At 40.8% G+C, this 25,082-nt stretch overlaps 1 protein-coding gene across 1 annotated transcript; it reads right to left on the bottom strand.

Moving 5' to 3' along the window:
* Positions 1-5,172: 5,172 nt before the first annotated feature.
* On the bottom strand, positions 5,173-5,685 carry LOC138886092 (uncharacterized). The gene has a single exon (XM_070167123.1). The coding sequence runs from the start codon at positions 5,683-5,685 to the stop codon at positions 5,173-5,175; it is 513 nt and encodes a 170-aa protein (XP_070023224.1).
* Positions 5,686-25,082: the final 19,397 nt, after the last annotated feature.

The raw sequence follows: 25,082 nt of genomic DNA on the forward strand, positions 1-25,082 counted from the left end.
GCATGATTTCTAAGCGTTATTGATTTTAAAACGATTATGTAAGTGTAAAAGCCCTATAGGCATGGTATCTAGAATGAAGTTAATTATTATTAAACCTATGATTGTTTGCCTAACGATAGATGAATATGCAAAAATGCAGAAACAAAACTATAGTCATGATTTCTATATGAAGAAACTTATAGGCATGGTTTCTAATGTAGTAATGAAACAACTTATAGGCAAGATTTTATGTGTAATGCATAACTTATAGGGAGGATTTCTAAATGCATAAGTGCAGAAACTTATACATAATTTCTATATGCAGAAACTTATAGGCTTTGTTTCTAATGTAACAATGAGACGACTTATAGGCAGGAGTACTATATGATATGCAAAAATGCAGAATTTGTAAATAGTAATCCCTATGAGTATGCTGTCTACCCATATGCATACATAAATGGCCCTCCCCTTTTTCACTAGAACCCCATAGTTATTACAAATTATTATAGACCCGAATGAATCAAAAAAAATACATCAGAACTTCCAGCTGCAACCAAACAGCCTAATTCAGACTCACGGTCTAGCAATATGAGATAAACCAACTTTCAGGATCCGTTTTCCAAAAGACCTTCTCTTATTTGGGATGCGTCAAAGTTCCCAAGAGTTTTAAAGGGACTTAGGGCAGTGCTTACACCCCAAACACATTACAGAATTACATTATAGTGCAGTGTGGAAGAGTCAACCCTCAAATGTCCAAGTTTAGAGGGAATTCAGGGTCCCAAAGCATGGCTCATAAGAGGGGCACAGAACTTAGAATCTAAGAGTAAGGGTATGTGCATAGAGGGGAATTAGGGAATGCCATGGCAGACTGGTGGTCATGCCCAGCAATTTAAGAGTGTTGGCACACCTCTGACCAGCCTGTCAGCCAAAATTACGAGTTAGGATCCATTGAGGATCAGGTTTGGACCTGAGCAGTAATTTGGATACTGCCAGGCCATGAACCTTAACTCAAACACATAGAAGGGAATATGGGTAGGGATTCATAACAGAAAACAGATGCAAGGAAAGAACACACATAGTTAACATTAATCATGAACAACAAAGTAAACAGGATTGCAGAAAACTGTAAATAAACACATAGGGGTGAGGTAGGAAAGCTAAATTAGAACATACCAGTTTCAGGGAAAACGAACAAGTAAAAGTAGTCTTGAAAAAGCCAAGTTGCAAGCAAAAATTCCAAAGATCATAGAAAAGAACAGAATGTTGTAAGAGTATTGAACTCAACGCAATAAAATGTGCAAGTAAGTTGAAAGTATTTATCTAAAAGTTCGAGGTATTGAACTCGAAGTGGTCTTAAAAGTGCAGAAGGGTATTCCCTTTTATAGTGCAGAGAAACAAGTAAGAAAGGCAAGGAAATATCATTGAAATCAATCTCCCTTTGGTTAAGGGATTCTGATTCCAACGGGTAAAAGCCAGTTAAGGAAATAAATTTTAATTAAAACCTTTCAAAGTAGCACAAAAAGGGTAAATACATAGAAGTTATTTAAGGAAAACCATCAATGGTACACGGTTTGTGCCAAATATGGCAAGGAAATCAATCAAACAGCCATGAAACCAAAATTGCAGGTTCAATTCGAATGAACCAAGTCAAGAAAGGTAAAGGAGGTTCAATCGAAGAAAAATCAGTGACAATTCATAAGCCTTATTAAAAGGATTTCAGAATCAATCAATCGGTTGGTAAAAACCTTTTGAAAGAGAAATTTCACATATATAAACATACCAATAAAATGAAAGGAATCGTTAGGTTACACCGAAAAAAAGTCTAACATTGAAAGCCTTAGAGTCACAAACAAAAGGGAATCGAGTTCAGTTACAGACTCATAGTGTATCTGAAAGCCTAGAGTCCCAAAGTAGAACCCTAATATCAATTGCCAAAGAAACCCCCAAATCCTACGGTTTCGAATTGAGTCAGACATAGAGGTGAGAGAGCAGGTCATTGAAAGAGGCTCAGAAGTCTCTTCCAAAGAATTTATGAGAAACAAACATACATGATAGAAATAATTGATTCAAGGTCATGAGAACATGTTTGAGAAAACTCGGAGTTTAAACAAGTTCAGAAGAAAGAGATGATACGAGCTTAAACAAAAGCAGGTGAAATATGCTTAGCAAGAACACAAACAGAGCTAAATAAAGTGAACAAAATCAAAGAACTCAACCATAAACACGTATAGCAAAGAATAAGGATTAACAACACGGATTAACATGTGAGTACAGGAATAACAACAAAAGTAGAAGAATCTTGCATAATAGAAAGGAAACAAGAGAGCAAACTCAAGCATAGTAGAAAAGAAAGCATACGAGTATAACATAGGTAAACACACATGAAGAAATAACAGAAAGAATCGGAAATATATTTGAAGAAACTTTTTCAAAAACCCTAAAATTGAAATTGAGCGATTTTGAAAAAGAAATTTGGGGAAAAACTTTTTAAAATGTAAAGTAAAGCCCAGACATATCACAGATATAAGAAAAATAGGCGAGTACAGAACCTCAGACGACTTAGAGTTTCAGTGAAAACCCTAAAAATGAGAAAGGTCTTGAGGAAAGTCAGATCCTGAAACGAAAAGACTCATAATGCTTGAACATGCCGGGGTAATGGCCGAAGAAGCCATAGATCTACAGATCTGAGAAGGATCAGAAGAAAGCCATTGAAGTCGGGCTTCAAAACCTTGAATAGTTTAGGTCTGATGGTGAGAAAGGATGAGTGCAGACCATCCATGGCTAGAGACGCCATGGATTCCGGTGGAAAAATGGTGAGATAAGGTGGGAGACTATTAGGGTTTCAGAGAGGCTCGAGAGGATTTGAGAGACGAAGGGGTTCAAAGGCGGTGTCTTAGGTGAAATGAATTAGGTCAAGGGGGGTTTGGGAATTAAAAAAGGAAAGGCTGAATTACGGCCGTTGATCAAAATGATCAAGGGCCAGGATCAAAGGGGATCCAGGTGGGTTTTTTAATCTGGTCAAGAGTCGGGTAATTTGTGGATTGGACTGGTTTAATTTGGGGGCGGAATTGGGTCAAATTAAGGACGAAAATTGAAAGGTGAAAGGGCTGTAGTTGAAATAGATATGGGCTAAGTGTTAAATATCCTATTTTCCCTTTTTATTTTAGAAAAATAGTAGTAATAATTTTAAAAGTAAACTAAAAACACTGAGCCAACAAATACTATATAAATATTGATTTAAAATAATAATCTTGGGAATAAGTTATTCACCAAAATGATAATCTTGGGAATAATTATTGGATTTTGTACTGCTAAAAATAGATAATAAATTGATTCTAAAATCTTAAAAATTAGGAAAAAATACCAAAACTCTTGGGCATACTTAAATAGGTATGTACATAATATTTTGAAAGTATTTTTTAGATAAAAATTCATAGGGAAAAATTGGGTATCAACAGATGCCCCGCTTTAACCGGGAATGCTGAAAGAGTTGTCGGGTAAAGATATGATGGCCAATTTTGACCGAATGAAACGATTTTGAAGAGTTTTGACCGAGCTCTGGTTTCTGAACTACCTACATATCCCTGGTATTAGGCCATATGTAGTTCGGGATCCATCGGTGAATGCTGTCTTTGGACAGTTAGGATGATGTCCTCGGACCATGATGTCCTGGGCCATGAAGCGTATGATAAAGGATTCGCAGGCTATGAAATTGTGTTCTCGGGCTATGAGTATGATGCCTCCGAACTATGATGCCTTTGAATAATGATATGCAAAAGATAAAATGGGGTCTTCAGGCCATGGCATGGCGTTCTCGGACTATGAAAATGGTGCCTGCGAACAATGGCGCCTTTGGACAATTTGGCGATCTTTCAGCCCATGAAAATGCAGAAGGTGGCAGTATTTCAGTCATGCAAGAGATATAAGATGGCGGTATTTTAGTCATGCAAGAGAAATAGAGTGGAAATATTTCAGCCATGCAAGAGAAATAAGGTGGCGATATTTCAGCCATGCGGATGGAGGTAGAGCTTAGCCTCGAAAGGCGGAAAGGTAGCCTTATGCAATGTAGGAGATGCAGATAGAGGTAGAGCTTAACCTCGAAAGGCAGAAAGGTAGCCTTATGCAATGTAGAAAATGCAGATGGAGACAGAGCTTAGTCTCGGAAGGCAAAAAGGTAGCCTTATGCAATGTAGATGATGCAGATGGAGGTAGAGCTTAGCCTCGGAAGGCAAAAAGGTAGCCTTATGCAATGAAAAAGATGTAGATGGAGATAGAGCTTAGTCTCAGAAGGCAGAAAGGTAGCCTTATGCAATGCAGAAAATGCTGATGGAGACAGAGCTTAGTTTCGGAAGGCATAAAGGTAGCCTTATGCAATGCAGAGAAATGCAGCTGGAGGAAGAGCTTAATCTCGGAAGGCAGAAAGGTAGCCTTATGGATTGTAGGGAAATGCAGATAGAGGTAGATATTAACCTCGGAAGGCAGAAAGGTAGCCTTATGCAATGCAGAAAATAAAAGGCGAATAGTAATGACATCTCTTATTTGATAGATGATAGCTGATAGCTGATTGCTATATTGTGGCTGTTGTGGTTGTCGTGTACGGATAGAAACTGTAAATAGGTAATGATACCGAGAGTTGTGTTCCCGGGAAGTATGAGTGTATAGATATATCTGATGTTTTTATGACTTGAGTGCCTGCATCCAAAGAAAAATCATGAGTTTTGTAAGGGTGGAAGGTTAGTTCGTTTCCCCATGAGCTTCACTTGTCCTGCTTGGCGTTGTGTATCATTGAGGTAGCGTCACTAAACAAAGCAATTTTGATACCAGGCATGCATGATTTAGATAAAATGTAACATAAATATATAATTTAAAATAGTTTTCCTTAGATGAACCGACGAATATGACGTGGTTTAAGACACTGCAACCTCTCTCGCTCCGGAATTTTGAGGGTCCTCCTTAAAATTCTGCCCCAGTTTACTGGGCTGGTGCTTTTGACGGCTGCGTACGATAAATGGTTGAAATCATCTTCGGAATTTTGAGGGTCCTCCTCAAAATTCTGACCCAATTTCCAATAGCGAGGGGAAATGAAAATTTTATTGAATTGTGACCGAACCCATAGGGCTGCCTATGTATCCCCTCTTAAATGGGAATTAGGTCAGGCGTAGTTCAAATATATTATACAGAAAATCGTAAGAGTTACACATAATATCGCTTCAATGCATCTGAATTGATCGGCTTCGGCCAAACTTCACCGTCCATTTCTGTAAGTATAAGGGCTCCTCTAGTTAGAACCCGGTGAACCATGTATGGACCCTGCCAGTTGGGAGAGAACTTTCCTTTGGCTTCATCTTGATGCGGGAAAATCTTCATTAACACCAGCTGTCCCAGTATAAACTGTCTCGGCTTGACTCTTTTGTTGAAGTCTCTGGACATTCTGTTCTGATAAAGTTGACCATGGCAAACTACATTCATTCTTTTCCCATCTATAAGAGCTAACTGCTTGTAGAGACTCTTTACCCATTCCGCATTGTCAAGTTCTGCTTCCTGTATGATTCTCAAAGAGGGAATTTCTACCTCGGCGGGAATGACTGCTTCTGTACCATAAACCAACATATAGGGACTTGCCCCGGTTAATGTGCGAATTGTGGTGCGGTATCCCAATAAAGCAAATGATAACTTCTCATGCGACTGCTTATGCTTCTCTATCATCTTCCTTAGTATCATCTTGATATTCTTATTGGTGGCTTCTACAGATCCATTCATCTGAGGTCTATAAGCTGTAGAATTCTTGTGTTTGATCTTAAAGGTTTCACACATGGCTTTCATTAGGTCTCTATTGAGATTGGAACCATTATCAGTGATGATTGACTCTGGAATTCCGAACCGACAAACAATATGGTCGCGGACAAAATCTGCTACCACTTTCTTAGTCACTACTTTGTATGATGTTGCTTCAACCCATTTGGTGAAATAATGAATTGCCACTAGAATGAACCTTTGCCTATTTAATGCAGCAGGCTCGATAGGTGCGATAACATCCATTCCCCAAGAAGCAAATGGCCATGGTGAGCTTGCTGCAGTAAGCTCGTTTGGAGGCACCTATATCATGTCTACATGTATTTGACAGCAATGGCATTTTCGGACATACTGGATGCAGTCCGTTTTCATAGTCATCCAAAAATAACCAGCTCGGAGTATTTTCTTGGCTAAGACAAAGCCGTTCATATGTGGACCACAGGTCCCTGCATGAATTTCTTCCAATAGCCTGGATGCTTCCTTTGCGTCGACACACCTTAGTAATCCTAAATCAGGAGTCCTCTTATACAGGATTTCTCCGCTATGAAAGAAGTTCTTAGATAATCTTCAAAGTTTGCGCTTCTGAGTAGGATTTGCAAGTTCTGGATATTCTCCCTTCGTCAAATATTCCTTGATATCATGAAACCAAGGTTTTCCGTCTGCTTCTTCTTCTACATGAGCACAGTAAGCTGGCTGATCATAGATCTTTACCGGAATAGGATCAATTAAGTTCTTGTTTGGGTATTGTATCATGGACGATAGGGTAGCCAATGCATCAACAAACTCATTCTGAACTCTGGGAACATGTTGGAACTCTGTCTTTGTGAACCTCTACCTCAACTCCTGTACATGATGCAGATAAGGGAGTATCTTGGAGTTCTTGGTTGCCCATTCTTCTCGGACCTGATGTATAAGCAGGTTTGCATCTCCGATCACTAGCAATTCCTGAATGTTCATGTTAATGGCCAGCTTGAACCCTAAGATGTAGGCTTCGTACTCGGCCATGTTATTGGTGCACGGGAACCTGAGCTTGGCAGACACAAGATAATGATGGCCGGTTTCTAATACTAGGACCGCTCCTATGCCAACTCCTTTGAAGTTTGTTGCTCCGTCAAAAAACATTCTCCAACCATCATAGGATTCTGCAATATCTTCCCCTATGAAAGATACCTATTCATTAGGAAAATACATCTTTAGAGGCTCGTATTCTCCATCCACGAGTTTTTCAGCAAGATGATCTGCCAGTGCTTGTCCTTTCATTGCTTTCTAAGTCACGTAAATAATGTCGAATTCACTCAGCAGAATTTGCCACTTGGCTAGCTTGCCAGTGGGCATGGGCTTCTGAAAGATGTACTTCAAAGGATCCATTCTTGATATGAGATAAGTAGTATAGGCACAGAAATAGCGCCTCAACTTCTGAGCTACCCAAGTCAGAGCATAATAGGTGCTTTCCAATAGAGAATACCGGGCCTCTTACAGGGTGAACTTCTTGCTGAGGTAATAGATGGCCTGCTCCTTTCTTCCTGTTTCATCATGCTGCCCCTGAACACAACTGAAAGCTCCATCCAATACTGCAAGGTAGAGTAATAGAGGTCTACCTGGCTTGGGCGGGACCAAAACAGGCAGCGTTGACAGGTATTCCTTGATTCTGTCAAAGGTTTCTAACAATCATCAGTCCATTTGGTAGCAGCATCCTTCTTCAACATCTTAAAGATTGGCTCACAAATGACAGTGGATTGAGATATGAATCAGATGATGTAGTTAAGTCTTCCCAAGAAACTCATAACCTCTTTCTAGTTCTTCGATGGTGGCAATTCATAGATGGCTTTGACCTTTGACGGGTCCAGTTCTATTCCTCGGCAACTCACAATGAACCCAAGTAGTTTTCTAGTAGGAACCCTGAATGCACACTTGGCGGGATCTTCCTCAAGTTGTACCTTCTTAGTCAATTGAAGAACTTCCTCAGATCTTCTATGTGGTCAGTGTCTCTCTTGGATTTAATGATGACATCGTCTACATACACCTCGATCTCTTTGTGTATCATGTCATGGAAACTAGTAGTCATGGCCCTCATGTAGGTGGCCCCAGCATTGTTTAACCCAAACGACATCATCTTCTAACAATACATCCTCCACGGTGTAATGAAATCCATTTTCTCCGCGTCTTCCTCATCCATCCATATCTGATGATACCTAGCAAAACAATGAGTGAACAACTGCAGTTCATGCTTGGCATAGTTGTCAATTAGAATGTGTATGTTCAGCAAGGGGAAGTCATCTTTCGGACTAGCCCGGTTGAGATCTCGATAGTCAACACAGACTCTAACCTTCCCGTCCTTCTTCGGCACTGGCACAATATTGGCTTAACATGTTGGATACTCTACTACCCTAAGAACCTTGGCTTTGACTTGCTTGGTGACTTCTTCCTTGATTTTCAAACTCATGTCAGGTTTGAACTTCCGGAGCTTCTGTTTTACTGGTGGACATGTCGGATCGGTTGGCAGTTTGTGAGCTACAATAGATGTGTTGAGACCAGTCATGTCATCAAAAGACTAGGCAAATATGTCCTCACATTCCCTTAGAAATTTCGTGTACTCTTTCTTTACTGATGGTGACAGATGAACACTGATGCGCGTTTCTTTGACATTTTCTGCATCTCCCAGGTTGACAATCTCAGTTTCGTCCAGGTTAGACTTAGGTCTGTTCTCAAAATTCTCAACCTCTTTAACAACCTCTTCTGGTATATCATCTTCTTGTGAGTCTATGTCCGTTTGTTGCATTGTCTCGTTGCATGTCACAATCGTCGGTTCATCAAGATAAGTAATAGTAATGTTATGTAAATAAAGTAAACGATAAAAAGTAATAAGAGTAAGATTTATAAGAAACTGAAATGCTTTGATAAATTTCATAATTGTTTTGAACATTGGAGCTCTTATTTCAATATTAAAAATGCGGAAAGAAAGTCAACTAGCGAAAAATAAAGATAATGCATGGTGCTTTGTTCAGCCTTGCTACCCCGAAGCTTTCCAGGCACTGGTGGTTCTGATGGACCAATTGTTCAGGCGTGCTCCTCGGCTCACAGCTTGTATAGAAGGGGCTTCCTCCCCCTCCTCCTGGAAAATGACACAATAGTCCATATTATCATCTTCCAAAAACAAATTCCTCATCGCTGTCAGTGCTTCGTCTTCTTCTGACCTATATATGACTTCGGCTGGCAGGAAGGTCTGCTCTAAGCGAGGTATATGATGCTCCAGCGGGTAGTAGGGACTACTCCATGGTGGAGACCAGTGTTTGAACTCCTCCCAAGTGTATTCATATCCCTAACCGAAAGTGGTACCGTGTTTCTTCAACTTGATTGGCTTAGCCATTCCTTGGAGATTCTTGCCAATTCCCTTGCCAGGTTCGTATCCACTCCAATTCAGTATACTTTCAATTTTGTTATCCCACCATTTATCCTTGTCCACGACGTTGACTCGCTCAATGTGATGGTAGGTTTCTCTTCCTATCTTCCTATTTCCTTCGATTGTTGGGATGGTCTAGCGATTGTATATGGGATTGCTGCTGTCGCTGTGAATAATTACCTCTTGGTGATTCCACTCGAATTTCACTGCTTGATCTAGGGTTGATGATACAGCCGCAACAGCATGGATCCAAAGCCGTCCCAATAGCAAGTTGTAAGATGCTGGGACATCTATTACTTGAAAATCAACGTCGAACCAAGTCAGTCCCATTTGCAGACACAAACTGATTTCCCCAATAGTGGACCTTTGGGATCCATCGAAAGCTTTGTCAGTGATAGCTCCATCCTTGATCTCATGTAGGCTCTTTCCCAATGTTCTGAGAGTCACCAATGGACAAATATTGAGGCTGGACCCTCTGTCAATCAGGATTCTGGTGATGAAATAATCTTCGCACTGCACAGTGATGTGCAATGCCTTGTTGTGGCTTATCTCTTCAGGTGGCAGCTCATCTTCGTGGAAAGTGATTTTGTGACTCTCCAATACTTTCCCTACCATGTTTGTCATTTCTCCTCCAGTTATGTTGTTGGGCACATATGCCTTGCTCAGCACCTTCAATAATGCATTCTTATGTGCGTCAGAGCTTTGTAGCAAAGCCAAGATAGAGATCTGGGCTAGCATTTTGTTCAACTGATCAATGACCGAATACTCTTTGGCTCGTATCTTCCTCCAGAGATCATCAGGCCTAGTTTCAGTGACTTCGTCCAGAGGCCTGCTTACTGGACTCAGCTAGATGTTCTGGAGTATAAACCATGCCGGTTCTTATCATATCCTGTGCTGCAATTGCTTCTCCGGATTTGGTTTTCCCTTTCCTTCTCGCCTCAGCAGTGTAATCCCACGATATGGCCTTTGGGTGGAATGGTGTTATGGCTATCATGGCCGCCGGAATGGGCACCCTTTCCTTGGGAGGTAATACAGCAACCTCAAATGGTACAGGGGCCTTTGGTGACCCAAACTCGACCTCAATAGGCCTTGGCGTCTTTGCAGATAAAGGTGCTTTGAACTTAAGTGGTATAGACATGTTCACTTTGGCATCTCCAGAAGGTTGCATCTGGACCACAATTGGGTTAAGGGTGACTGTTGGTTTCTTTGGCTCATCACCTTCAACGATCAATCCAATCGACCCTTTGGGGTCCCAATCGTCTTCTATCTCAATCATGTGAACACCTCCACCCTTGTGGTCTAGTAGAGGGTTGTTACGGACATTCAAAGTAGGCTCCTTTGCCACAATAATCTTTTTGTCAATTAAAGCTTGGATCTTATCCTTTAGAGAGCAGCACTCATCAATGGTATTCCCCTTCATGCCGGAATGGTATGCATAGGTTTTTTTTGGGTTGACCCATTGGGAGGGGGGTTCGGGGTTTATGGCAGGGATAGGGGTGACGTAACCAGTAGCTTTGACCCTTTTATACAACTGGTCGATAGGTTCAGCAAAGGCGGTATACTGGTTAGGGGGTCTGCGGTCGAAGTTTGGTTGGGGTCTAGGGAAATTTTGGCGAGGGGGAGGTGATTGATAGTGGGCTTGTTGGGTGTTTTAGGCTTGGTCGACAGGTGCGGGTTGAGAGTATCTGGGCGAAGTGGGCTGATATGTGGGAGGTGGAGATGATTGGTAAGTAGGCGGTAGAGCTTGGTAAGAGGGAAAATGTGCTTGGTAATTTGGGGTAGGCTGATATGTGAGTGGAGGTAATGGGTAGGTTTGGTATTTGATTGGGGACTTTGTTCTCTGTGTAACCATCACGACACTCACATCTCTTTTCTTGGATGTGCCACCAGACTATAGAGCCTTGTTAGTGGCCTGTAATTCTTCAAAGTTTGTGACCATACCACTTTTAATACTTCCTCGATCCTTTCTCCTAGCTTAATGATGTCGGAAAATTTCTGGCCTTCAATCAACATTAACCTCTCATAATATTGCCGGTGTTGAGCCCGGACGAAAAAACTATTCATTTATTCTTCTCCGTAGGTTTCTTCTTTAAGTTTTGGATGTAGAATACATCTGGTGCATTCTCCTTGTTGAATCTGAATCTGTCCATGAAATCGGACGCCATACCCACCCAATTCGGCAATTTCTTCAGGTCTTGGATAATGTACCAAGCTAGAGCATCCCCTTTCAGACTTCTCATAAAGAGCTTCATGCGAATCTTTTCATCCTTTCCTACTCTGACCAGCTTGTCGCAGTATGCCCTCAAATGAACTCTGTTATCCCCGGTATCATTGAACATTTCGAACTTGGGAGGTTTGTACCCCTCAGGCAGTTCGACATCTGGCTGAATGCAAAGGTCTTCGTAATTCAATCCCTCGATCCCCTTGCTTCCTTCAACACGCTGAACTCGGCTAGTCAATTTCTTGAGTTCTGCGGCCAGATTCCTGATAAGAGAGTCTTTGTCATCAGACTCATGTGTTCTTGAAATAGGTTGAGTATAGTGTGGTATGGTTTCCACATAGATGGGGGTGTTGTGGAGATGATCATTAGTGGAGTTTAGTGGTTCAGGGATGAGCAGTGGGGTGTTGTTTGAAGTGTGGCATGTGTTGCAGTGGTGATGGGAAGCCGGTTGGTTTTGTGATTTCGGGATGTTTTGTGGAGGTGTAGGGTTTTGAATGTTGGGAAAGTTGACTTCCAGGATGGTGAGGGAAAACAACAAGCTTGCCAAGTTCCGAACTTGGTCCAGTTCTTCCTGAAATTTCACCAACTTTTGCTCGAGCTAGGAGGCACTTTCATTGGAAACCTGAATACTTTGAGGAACCTCTACCCTTTCAACTGAGTTCTCCTTTCTGATGTTGCTCAAATCTTCCATTTTTCCCTTGTTCTTGTTTTTGATAGGACTCGGAGAAGGAGGAGGCGGAGGGACCTTAGATCTTGTGGAGCATGATGACGATGACAGAGTGCACGAACTAACCTTTGGGGAGGGGAATAAAACAAAAAAAACAAAGGTAGCAAGTTAGTGCGGGTTGTAAGAAAAAGAGGTTTCGATATTTAAACACATAGTGCGAAAATATAATTCGTGTCCTAATTTGGGAGCCTGGTTGTGCCCGAGGTAGGCCTAGCGACAAGTTGATTTGGAGAACTTACAATGCTAAATGCCTCATTTTATTGATAAAAATAAGATGAATCTTAAAACGACACTAAAATAGAAGAAAATAAAATGTCACTAATGGCCATTGGCCTTATTACATTCTTAAAGCAAAAGAAAAGACTCCTAGCTACTTGGTCCCAAAAGGACCTTCTTCAGGTTGAATGTTTTCGTTGATCAGATCCTCCAGCTCGCGCAGATTTTCTAGTAAAAATGCCTTCGCCAGGGGTTCTCCTTTGCCTTTCTCAGCGTTTTGACAGTCGGTGACCCTTTTCCTCACTTTCCCTTCGAACTCCAACAGACTGAATTCCAGATATTTTAGCTTCTCACTAGCCCTGGTGACTCTCTCTTTCCATTCGTTGATTTGGTTACTTGATGGGAGGTTCCTCTACCAGGTCAGCAAGAGTGAGGGTACGTTGACCATACCAAAGTCGAGAACTTTGTTATTCATTTCTGCAAAACAAAAGGGTGAGGCCATACTCCTGACAGATTCAGCTATTAAATATCAACAATTAGCATGAGCAGCGTTTAGTTCTCCAAATAAATACACAGACATGGTAGCGTCCTTTTGGGTTTCCAGGAAACCCAGTGGACTTTGGACAAGGCTATCTTAAAGAGTCATTATGCGGACAACATAATGGACTCGACTAGGTTTGACAGTGATGCATGCACAATTGAACAAAGTAAGGATTCTAATGGTATTAGACCGGTACCCTTGAGCGGACAACTAAAGATGGAAAGGCACAGAACAGTCGATTGCACCGCTGATCGACTGGTTTTACCGCAAATACGCCTTTGCCAAATTTAGGGGTGATAATATTGGAAGTGCGCAACCACTCATTGTAAGCGTTGCTATGCTATTTTGTTTGGCACGAGTGGAATATGATGTTGAATATGCAATTACAAGAATGAAACAAGTTGTCACGTATTTGCACGTTCATAAAGTAATGATTACAATAATTGCTCATAATTACAACGGCATTGAAGGAAAGCGGTAAAAGAAAGCATTAAAGAAAAGAAACAAAGAGCCAAGTCAGTTTCATAGCTGAAAAAAGGTAAAGCCATTAAATAAAGGTAATAAAGAAGCAGTGAAGTCACAAGTAACATGATATGGTAAAAGCCTAAATAAGTCCCCAGTAGAGTCGCCATGTTGTCGCGCCTCCTTTTTATAAGGCGAAATCTGGTTCATGACATTTGGAAGGACAACTCGTTCCCTCTTGGGAATTGGGTTTTTTGGGTTGAAGAGTCGCCACCTAATGATTAAAGTGCATTAGGATACTAAAGAAGAGTTCAAGTTGGAAAACCAGAGTTCAGGTAAGGGCTAGAAATTATCTCGAGGGGAAGGTGTTAGGAACCCCCCAAGATCCCTAGTGTGGTTTCCGGCCATGTTACAATTGTGACTTTAACTAACAAGTAAGCAAATAAAGGTCTCAAATAGAAGGGGATTTACACATAATGTTGCAAGTGAATTGAAAGTTTGAAGAAAGATAAAGAAAACATAAATTTTAAGCAAATAGTCTGGACAGTTAAAAAAGGGATAACGAGTAAAGGGGAAGGGGTCCTAGGTTTACAAACAATACGGATCACATCAATGTAATACCTGGTAATCACTCCTCAGAAGAGGGGTCGCACGTGGTATTAGCACACCGGTCAACATGTCCATATCTACCCTTTCGCACCCCGATAAGGTATTAAACGCGGAATAGTGTCGTTACTTATTGTATGCTATTACCATCCCGATCCTATCAATCCCGGAGGCATTTGGGACTACAAGTCCTAAAGGGAGGAGGTTGGGGCTTTTCAGAGTTTTAAAAGGACAAAATTCTAATGCGACAAACAAAACACATAAGCAAGTAGGGGGAAACAAATAGCAGTTTAAGGGCTTAAATCAGCCTCATTACTTAAAGGAGCAAATTATATAGCATTGTCTTCAAATATTGGTTATAATCTGAATTAAATTTAAAGCATTAGGACATGCAACTTCATCACATATTTCTCAGATGAGGACCCCATAGTTAAACAATTACCTAATGCTTGCCTAGGTGGAAGTATACTGATTTTAAAGAAGGGTTACTGATTTTAGAACCTATAGGCATGATTTCTAAGAGTTATTGATTTTGAAAAGATTATGTAAGTGCAGGAGCCCTATAGGCATGGTATCTAGAATGAAGTTGATTATTATTAAACCAATGATTGTTTGCCTAACAACAGATGTATATGCAGAAATGCAGAAACAAAACTATAGTCATGATTTCTATATGCAGAAACTTATAGGCATGGTTTCTAATGCAGTAATGAAACAACTTATAGGCAAGATTTTATGTGTAATGCATAGCTTATAGGGAGGATTTCTAAATGCATAAGTCTAGAAACTTATACATAATTTCTATATGCAGAAACTTATAGGCATGGTTTCTAATGTAATAATGAGATGACCTATAGGCAGGAGTACTATATGATATGCATAAATGCAGAATTGTAAATAGTAATCCCTATGAGCATGCTGTCTACCCATATGCATACATAAATGACCCTCCCTTTTTTCATTAGAACCTGATAGTTATTACAAATTATTACAAACCTGAATAAATCAAAAAAAAAAATACATCAGAACTTCCAGCTGCAACCAAACAACTTAATTCAGACTCAAGGTCTAGAAATATGAGATAAATCAACTTCCAGGATCCGTTTTCCAAAATCCCTTCTCATATCTGGGATGTGTCAAAGTTCCCAAGAGTCTCAAAGGGACTCAGGGCAGTGCTTACACCCCAAACACAATGCAGAATTAGATTATAGTACAGTGTGGAAGAGTCAACTCTCAAATGTCCAAGTTCAAAGGGAACTCAGGGTCCCAAAGCATGGCTCATAAGAGGGGGACAAAACTTAGAATCTAAGAGTAAGTGTATGGGCATAGATGGGAAATAGGGAAGGCCATGGCCGGCTTGTGGTCATGCCCAGCAATTTAAGAGTACTCGCACACCCCTGACCAGCCTGTCAGCCAAAATTGCGAGTTAGGATCCATTGAGGATCAGGTTTGGACCTGGGCAGTAATTTGGATACTGCCAGGCCATGAACCTTATCTCAAACACATAGATGGGAATAGGGGTAGGGATTCATAAAAGAAAACAGATGCAAGGAAAGAACACACATAGTTAACACTAATCATGAACAACAAAGTAAACAGGATTGCAAAAAACTGTAAATAAAAACATAGGGGTGATGCAGGAAAGCTAAATTAGAACATACCAATTTCAGGGAAAACAAACAAGTAAAAGTAGCCTTGAAAAAGCCAAGTTCCAAGTAAAAATTCCAAAAGATCCTAGAAAAGAGCAGAATGTTGTAAGATATTGAACTCAACGCAATAAAGTGTGCAAGTAAGTTGAATGTATTGATCTAAAAGTTCGAGGTATTGAACTCGAAGTGGTCTTAAAAGTGCAGAAGGGTAGTCCATTTTATAGTGCAGAGAAACAAGTAAGAAAGGCAAGGAAATATCATTGAAATCAATCTCCCTTTGGTTAAGGGATTCTGATTCCAACGGGTAAAAGCCAGTTAAGGAAATAAATTTTAATTAAAACCTTTCAAAGTAGCACAAAAGGGGTAAATACACAGAAGTTATTTAAGGAAAACCATCAATGGTACACGGTTTGTGCCAAATATGGCAAGGAAATCAATCAAACAACCATGAAACCAAAATTACAGGTTCAATTCGAATGAACCAAGTCAAAAAAGGTAAAGGAGGTTCAATCGAAGAAAAATCAGTGACAATTCGTCAGCCTTATTAAAAGGATTTCAAAATCAATCAATCAGTTGGTAAAAACCTTTTGAAAGAGAAATTTCACATATATAAAGCATATCAATCAAACAATAGGAATCATCAGGTTACTCAGAAAAAGAGTCTAACATTCAAAGCCTTAAAGTCACAAACAAAAGGGAATCGAGTTCAGTTACAGACTCATAGTGAGTCTGAAAGCCTAGGGTCCCAAAGTGGAACCTTAATATCTCTTGCCAAAGAAAACCCTAAATCCTAGGGTTTCGAATTGAGTCAGACATAGAGGTGAGAGAGTAGGTCATTGAAAGAGGCTCGGAAGTCTCTTCCAAACACTTTATGAGAAACAAAAATACATGATAGAAAGAACTGATTCAAGGTCATGAGAACATGTTTGAGAAAACTCGGAGTTTAAACAAGTTCAAAAGAAAGAGATGATATGAGCTTAAACAAAAGCAAGTGAAATATGCTTAGCAAGAACACAAACAGAGTTAAATAAAGTGAACAAAATCAAAGGACTCAACCATAAACACGTATAGCAAAGAATAAGGATTAACAACACGGATTAACATATGAGTACAGGAATAACAACAAAAGTAGAAGAATCTTGCATAATAGAAAGGAAATAGGAGAGCAAACGCAAGCATAGTAGAAAAGAAATCATACGAGTATAACATAGGTAAACACACATGAAGAAAGAATAGAAAGAATCGGAATGATATTGAAGAAACTTTATCAGAAACCCTAAAATTGAAACTGAGCGATTTTTTTTTTTTTTTGGGGAAAACCCTTTTAAAATGTCAAGTAAAGCCCACACATATCACAAATCTAAGAAAAATAGGCGAGTACAGAGCCTCAGATGGCTTAGAGTTGCAGAGAAAACCCTAGAAATGAGAAAGGTCTTGAGGAAAGTCAGATCCTGAGTCGAAAAGACTCGTATTGCTTGAACATGTTGGGGTAATGCCCGGAGAAGCCATAAATCTACAGATCTGAGAAGGATCTGAAGAGAGCCATTGAAGTTGGGCTTCCAAACCTTGAATAGTTTAGGTCTGATGGTGAGAAAGGATGAGTACAGACCATCCATAGCCGGAGACGCCACGGATTCCGGTGGAAACATGGTGAGATAAGGTAGGAGACGATTAGGGTTTCAGAGAGGCTCGAGAGGATTTGAGAGATGAAGGGGTTCAAAGGAGATATCTCAGGTGAAATGAATTAGGTCAAGGGGGGTTTGGGAATTAAAAAAGGAAAGGGTGAATTACGGCCGTTGATCAAAATGATCAACGACCTGGATAAAAGGGGAGCCGCGTGGGTTTATTTAATTGGGTCAGGGGTCGGGTAATTTGGGGATTGGGCTGGTTTCATTTGGGGGCGGGATTGGGTCAAATTGAGGGCCAAAATTGAAAGGTGAAAGGGCTGTAGTTGAAATAGAAATGGCATAGTGTTAAATAGCATATTTTCCCTTTTTATTTTATAAAAATAGTAATATTAATTTTAAAAGTAAACTAAAAACACTGAGCCAACAAATACTATATAAATATTAATTTAAAATACTGGAAATAATTTTATAATTATAAAATGTTACTAATCGTGAAATAGGCTATAATTGCAATTACATGCAATTTAGCTTAAAAATACCAAATAGATTTGTAAAAATATAAAAAAATCACCTTAATTATATTTTGGTGTTAATTTTACAATAAAATAAGTTATTCACCAAAATGATAATCTTGAGAATAATTATTGGATTTTGTACTGCTAAAAATAGACAGTAAATTGATTTTAAAATCTTAAAAATTAGGAAAAAATACCAAAACTCTTGGGCATGCTTATATATGTATGTACTTACTATTTTGAAAGTATTTTGTATATAAAAATATATAGGAAAAAATTGGGTATCAACAATGGCGGCACACTTCCCAGTCTCGGTGATACAACTATGTTTTGATTTTCGTATTTCGGTCGATGTGGCAATCGTTGTTGCCGTATCCTCATATCATCTGCCCAGTGTTAGAACGCAAAGAATACAAATTGGAAGACTAGAAGTTTTGCACCTTCGAGGACTTCCACTAATGAATTGCTAGATAATCTTCAGTTCGGCAACAAACTTCACTTCCCCTTAGAAATTTATGCTATCGAGCCAAAGACTATCAAACACTCCCCTAGTGGTTTGCACTTGTGAACGATTGGGTAATCTTTGTTCGATAGTGTTTAACTTGAAAATGGTAACTACAATTATATTTGATTTTGTGGTTCTAAAAATATGTGATTTATCTTAATACTAGTTGCAAAGCAATAGATGCTAAGTGTAAGTGAAGAAAATAAGAAATGCAAACCAATAGAGCTACAACGCTGGGCCTCGAGCTGGCTGGTGTAGGGCCTCGAGGTCTAAACGGGCTAATAGCAATGAGAAATTAATGAAAGATCAATGATAATGAGGGCCTCCAAGATGGCCTTTTGCGGTTAATAATGAGCAATAAATGAAGAACAATAAATGAACAATGAAAGAATAAGAGATAAATATGCAGAACAATTATTTATGCAAAGAGCAGAAAATGTTGTATTGTATTCAATGTGTTGTGTAATAATTTGAATCCCTTTACAAGATGACAAGGGTCCCCTTTATATATGAGGGGGAATCCCAACATAGTACATATCTGATAAATGACGGAGAAATGCTACTAGTACAGTTGTATAACAACTCAGTACATATTTGTACTATTCTTGCAGACTCTGTCAGTCCTTATTATGTGCCCTCGAGGGTTTACCGCCTTTATATAATGGACATTGACTTTTATACTACCTCGAGGTACGTCACCGCGAATCTTCAACGTACCCTGCCGAGGCGACTGCTTCGAGGACGGGCCTTGGACTATGCTTTGATCCCACCGAGATTGGGCTTGAGCTGCCACGGAAGCCTTATATCGGTCTTCCCAGATTTTGATCGTATACATATAGTCCCCGCAATTCTTAGAATAGGATGATATTAAACGACTATAATCTCGATTTTCTCGAGCGTCTCATGATGATGGCGTGCTCGTGATGCAAGCATTCGAGGCGATTGGAACATCCCATCGGTTCGTCTCCCTAGAAGCATTGAATACACTGCTGGTTCATTTTCCCAAAAGCGGTGATTGCGCCGACGATCTGTTTCCCTAAAAGCATTAATTGCGTCGTTGATACGTTTCCCCAAAGGCATTGATTGCGTCGTCGGTTGCGTTGCTGCATCTCTATAAATGGGGGATTGCTTGAGTCAAGTCTTCACTCAGTCTTTCTTTAACAGCTTTTAGCCCTTTCCTTCTCTACATCCTTTTCCTAACTCCTGTTTATATGGTTCAAACCCGTGACCGTAAGGTGACACGGCAACAACTTTGTCAGTTATGCCACGGCTCTTTTTCAAAGCTTTTCCCTACTGAGTGGGATTATGCTGGGTTGTTGTTGTTGTTGCTATTGTTGTTCCGAAATAATGGGAGAGAGGCCTCAAATTCTTCCGCATCAGAAGACATATGGACTGTAAACTGCTGCTCATATCTCTTAACTTCAACCTGGTGTGGCGCTTCACTCCTCTTTCTTTCCATGGAGTGAGATGGTGCCGTCTACTAACTTTTGCATCCCACCCCGGTGCAATTTCCCAAGAAGTGGATTCATAATAGTAGTTCTAACGAGACCCATACTTGCCAAATTTTCCACCAGGCCACAATTTTCCTTGCTTGATAAAAGCTTTTGCTCTTTGATAGTCTATAGCCTCTTCCTCATCTATTGCTGCTTTGGAGAAGCTTCTCGGAAACAACGCTCTAAAGTTCAGAATGAGGTCCTCGAGGTAACAGTTCTTGAAGATGTCGTTCCCAAGGATATACCCTCAAAAGTAGATTAGACTTTTCAACTGTTGTTCTTGCTTTTTTGTTTTTGTGTAAGGACCATTCGTGGGTCTTTGTAATTGTCTTTCATTAATATAAGAGTTTCTTTATTTTGCCTTCAATTTGGGTTGAACTCCATTTCACCTTCGTTGGTGATAAAACCAAATGTGTGACTTTATCGATCGGTCTGAATACTGGACCTGGTCATAATAACCCTTAGGTTATTAATTGGTTAACATGACATTCCTTGGAGCTTTCTGTTGTCCTTTAGACTAAGCCTGGACTCATTTGATGTGAACTTGGTTCGTCAGGACTTTTGGGCCTGAACTAAGTTATAGCAGGGTGTCGATGTTTCCAAATAAAGCCTAGCCCTTTTAGGCCTCGCTAATAGACCTCAAGTGGTAAGATTCTCGAGCTAAAGCCGCTCTTAGATTTCGCAACCCCCATTTGCTTGATCATCTGAAAATAAAGATAGCCCTTAGGCCTTTACAAATAGTCACCGATGGAGAGTTTGCTCGAACTCGGGCAGCCCCTAATTTGAGAAAACATTTGTTCAAACTTACAGTAAAGATAGCTCTAAGGCCTTATAAATAGTCCCCGAGCGAGAACTGGCTCGAACCCAGGTAGCCCAGGGGCTACAAAATTGAGTAAGCATTCGCTCGAACTCAAGAGAAAGAGTAGCCCTGAGGCTTTATAAATAGTCCCCGGGCGAGAACCGGCTCGAACTTGGGTAGCCCGGGGGCTAAATAATCAAGTAAGTGTTCGCTCGAACTTGAGATAAAGAGTAGCCCTGAGGCTTTATAAATAGTCCCGAGCGAGAATTGGCTCGAACCCGGGTAGCCCGGGGGCTATAAAATCGTGTGAGCGTTCGCTCGAACTTGAGAGGAAAAAGTAGCCCTGAGCTAGAACTGGCTCGAACTCGGGTAGCCCAGGGGCTAAATAATCGAGTGAATGACTACTCGAGCCACACTCGTAGATTGTTCTCAATAGTTTTTGACAATCCGATTCCCGATGCTTTGGTCTGATGCCAACATCTTTACGTAAGCGATTAAAGTGACTGAAGGGTTGCTTTAGCACGATTCTCAAAATCATTAATTGTAGGAGGCCAATGGTCGGCCTTTTGGCTTCCTCCGTACATTCAAACGATCTTTATAAATAGATAAAACCTCAAAACTTTGCCGATATTACTCCCTTAGTTTTCCCAAGATTTAATTTAGCCCCTTTCAATTCCCTTGAACTCTCCCTTTTCTTTTCTAGCGAGGATTTCCATTTTCTCGGATCCATCGCTTTATAAATGGCAAAGACCTCTAAAACTCTTCCTCAAAAGGAAAAAGCTTCACCGTCTTCTCGGACGACTAAAGGTAAATCGGTAGTTCTTCCTAGTATCGAGGAGTGTACTCCCTGGCCTTGTGATACATCTTCTAATTTCCAAGTTGAAAACCTCTACTCTGTTCCAGAGCGATGTGAACCCATATCTCGATATATCAGTTTAATAACTGAAATCGAGAAGGTGAAGGGAGAATGTTGTTGGGGGATGACAGTGCAAGTCGAGATTCCTTCGTGAGGAGAAGACATAACTAATCATAAGGCCAGTTCTCTCAGTGTATACACATATCCTTTAACCCTAGGCCCGTTGGAAGCCTTTTTACCATCTATAGACCCAGTAATCCTCGATTTCTGCAGTCAATATCATGTGACACTTGGACAAATCTATCCATCATTCTGGCGCATTGTTTATATGATTAGGTATTTCTCAAACATGGTTGAGGGGATTCCCTTCACCCTCGACAATCTAATTAGACTGTATAGACCCCCACTCTACCGAGGTGGCCTGATTAAGCTAAATAGTCGATCCCCGAAAGCCTTTTTTGCTAGCATTGATAAAGGCAAGGATCGAGGGTGGATGAGGCGCTTTGTCCGAGTTAGGACCTCCGACCTGATCCCTGCTGAGAGAATGACATTCCTCGGGAAATGGAATATAAATCATAAGTAAACATGTTCCGTTGATCAGATACCTTTTCTTGACTTTGAATTAACTTTCTTTGATGATACAGCTGTTGAGTGGTACCCCGGTGCTTCCAACGATCTCTCGGACTGGGTGAGTTTTTATCTCTGTTCAAACCTGAGTTCTTTGAGAGAATATATCTTTCGCTAGTATTCTCACCTTTTGTGCTTATGCAGGCCTTTGAGAGGCCGTTTTGATGAGGCAACCCTAGCTTGGGGAAGAAGATAACCTGAGGCTTTCTAAGGAGAAAGAGAGAAAGAAGAAATCCCCAGCCAGGTCCCCAAAGCCAAAAAAGGTTAAAGTTCAAAAGCCCGAAGCCGATTCAGTGGCCCAACTCGGGAGGCGGCCAAAAGTCTTTATGCTGAGGGCTAAGAGAGCGATGACTGCCCACTGATACTTAGGGGGAGAAGAAGTGTTGCTGCCTCGAAGGCTGCTGAGGTAGTCTTGACCCGAACTGAGGGGTTAGAAGAAATCCCCGGGCCGACCATTGACCAAAACATATAAGGTGTCGAGGAGCATCTGGTCGATGAACCAGAAGAAACTAGTAGTGAAGACCCTCATAGGAGGGAGTGGGCCCCCGTCGACCCAGTCGAGGTGATCAACGTAGATTAGCCTCTATCGGGCCTATCATTCTCTACTAGGCTAATACATGATGCCCAAGATATGAAAACTCCCATTGAGGGGGCATCCCTGGAAGAAAATAGTATGTTTGAAGGATTTTTTGTAGGGGTTAAGGAAGGCCCTCATATCGATGCCTCGTTGATCTATGAAGAAGCAAAGAAGCTTTGACAACATGTAATCTTGATTTGACCGTTGTATCTTGAGTTTCGATTCATACTGTTCTAACTCCCTTCTTTTGTGTTTTTAGGCCTTCAAGCTCTCTAACCAATCCTTTTCCATGTCACAAGAAGAGTTGACTCGTTGTGAGGACAAATTTAGGAAGCTTGTTTATGAATTGGATGAATTAAGTCCCTTCATGTCCAGAGCGGTCCGGTCTCGATGAGCAGGTAATACGGCCTTCGTGGGCTAATCTTTGTGCTTCAGTCATTTCAACGTTTAATACCTTAATTTGTCTTTTTTCAGCCCAAGCAAAAATATGAGCTAATGTGGGAAAAGCTTAGAGTGAGAGATACCGAAATCCTTGGGCTGAAGCAACGCGTAAATGAGGTGTCTTCCTATAAAGAAACTCTTCGAAAGAATATGAGCTTGGCCGAGTGCAAATTTCAAGGGGTGAGGGAAGAGAGTCGTGAGTACAAAGATATCCATGCCGAATCAGTTGCTGAGCTATCTGCAGCTATGTCTGAAGATGTCGCGCTAATGTCCTCGTATAGAAAAGATGCTACAGCTACACATGCTTGAGCTAGGAATGTATCCGAAGAGGCCAAGCTTAAACTCTCTCGAGCATTGGAACATGACCGATTAAGTTCTCGGAGACAGGATCTCGAGAATGTATATGCATGGGGCATCGATTTGTCTGCCGAGATTGAGAGGGTGAAGGCCCTAGAGGAATAATCGGCAACTCTGATTTCTCCCAATGATGGTTCCACCAGTGGTTCATCCAGTGGCTTTGAGGATGATGAAGACAAAGGTGAAGTCCCCAAGGTAGAGGAGGTTGTCAATGACCCAGGGGTCGAGGTCCAGGCCGTTGAAGGCACAACTTCCGAGGTAGCTCTGTCTGGTCAAGTAACCCGGCGATATATTAGGTTTTCATTTGTTCCCCTTTTTGTGTAAGGGCTCTAGGCATGAGCCTTGTAGATATGTCTTTGTGAAACTTTATCATATATATATATATATGTGGATTTTTGCCTTTCGTAATTTCTTGTTTTTCCTTTTTTTGGAATAAATCTTGATGCTTGTCGATAACTAGTTCGATGTTTGATCCTCTAGTCAAATTTTGACTCAGGCTCACTGACCCATAGGTTTTCAACATATTGGCCCTTAGGCTCTTTAGGCTGGCCCTTAGGCTCTTACGCATTGGCCCTTAGGCTCTTTAGGCTGGACCTTAGGCTCTTATGCATTGGCCCTTAGGTTTTTTAGGCTCACCCTTAGGCTCTTACACATTGGCCCTTAGGCTCTTACACATTTGCCCTTAGGCTCTTTTTTTAGATTGGGTCGATGCAACCTATAATATGGCTATAGTTTTTCCCTCTTTTTGGCTAAAGAATTTTGAAGTTTTGATTATGCCTTGGCATGTTTTATGTTCGTCCTACTCTTAGACGGCTCAAACGAGGACCTCTATTATGAGTAGATATGTGACGATAGTTGACTACATCAGGTGGCTCGCTCGAAGGTTGATTTTTCGAAACCTTTATATCGAAGGATGATTGTTTTGGAAGACTTTTTATTGTTCGGAGATAATAATATAGAAGCTCCTTTACTTATGACGAGGGTAGTCTGATTAACCGGTTCTTTTTAAAGTATTTGGAGGCCTTTAGTTTTATGGAGGCAGTCGGACGTCTCTGAGCTGCAGTAATTTGGCCGGAGGCTTTTGATACAACCGTAGTCGATAGTCCCTGAGTGAGATTACCTCAGCGTCTATATTGAGGGTATGCCTTTTTAGGGGTCTTACAAGTTCGATATATAGCACTGGTCTTAATATTGGGGTTATGCCTTTTTAAGGTCTTACAAGTTTTGGCATGCCTCGTTGTGGTCTTACAGATTGGGTATTGCCTCACTGAGGGCTTACGAGCTCGAAGATGCCTGATTGAGGTCTTATGAATTCGGGTTTTTGATGGTTCGATGATCTGACTATCAATGACAGTCCCATAGCATTTGAGATTTTTTTGGCCCTTGAGCTGTTTTGCGTGTGTATACGGTGAAATCGAAGGGTCCAATTTCTCGTCATTAAGGCACTTCGGAGGATCACCTCGAAGGATCGAGGCCATGGCCAAGTATCCTCCATCGAGGGCCGTAGACACTCGACCTCAAGGTAATAATGATCACGGTAATGGTAGAAATGGGGGTTCCCAAGGCACACGTCTAGGACTTATAGAGCCTAGTGGACTACTCTAAACCCGAATCAGGGTGTCATCTAGCTATCCCATCTCCATATCTTTGTAATTAATGCATTTTGTACTATTTTGAGATTACCCTCATA

The sequence above is a fragment of the Nicotiana sylvestris genome, chromosome 2 (assembly GCF_000393655.2).
Source record: "Nicotiana sylvestris chromosome 2, ASM39365v2, whole genome shotgun sequence".
Lineage (NCBI taxonomy): Eukaryota > Viridiplantae > Streptophyta > Magnoliopsida > Solanales > Solanaceae > Nicotiana > Nicotiana sylvestris.

Excerpts from the sequence above, each read along its gene's own strand:
- LOC138886092 (XM_070167123.1), bottom strand. The coding sequence starts at position 5,685 with ATGATAGAGAAGCATAAGCAGTCGCATGAGAAGTTATCATTTGCTTTA.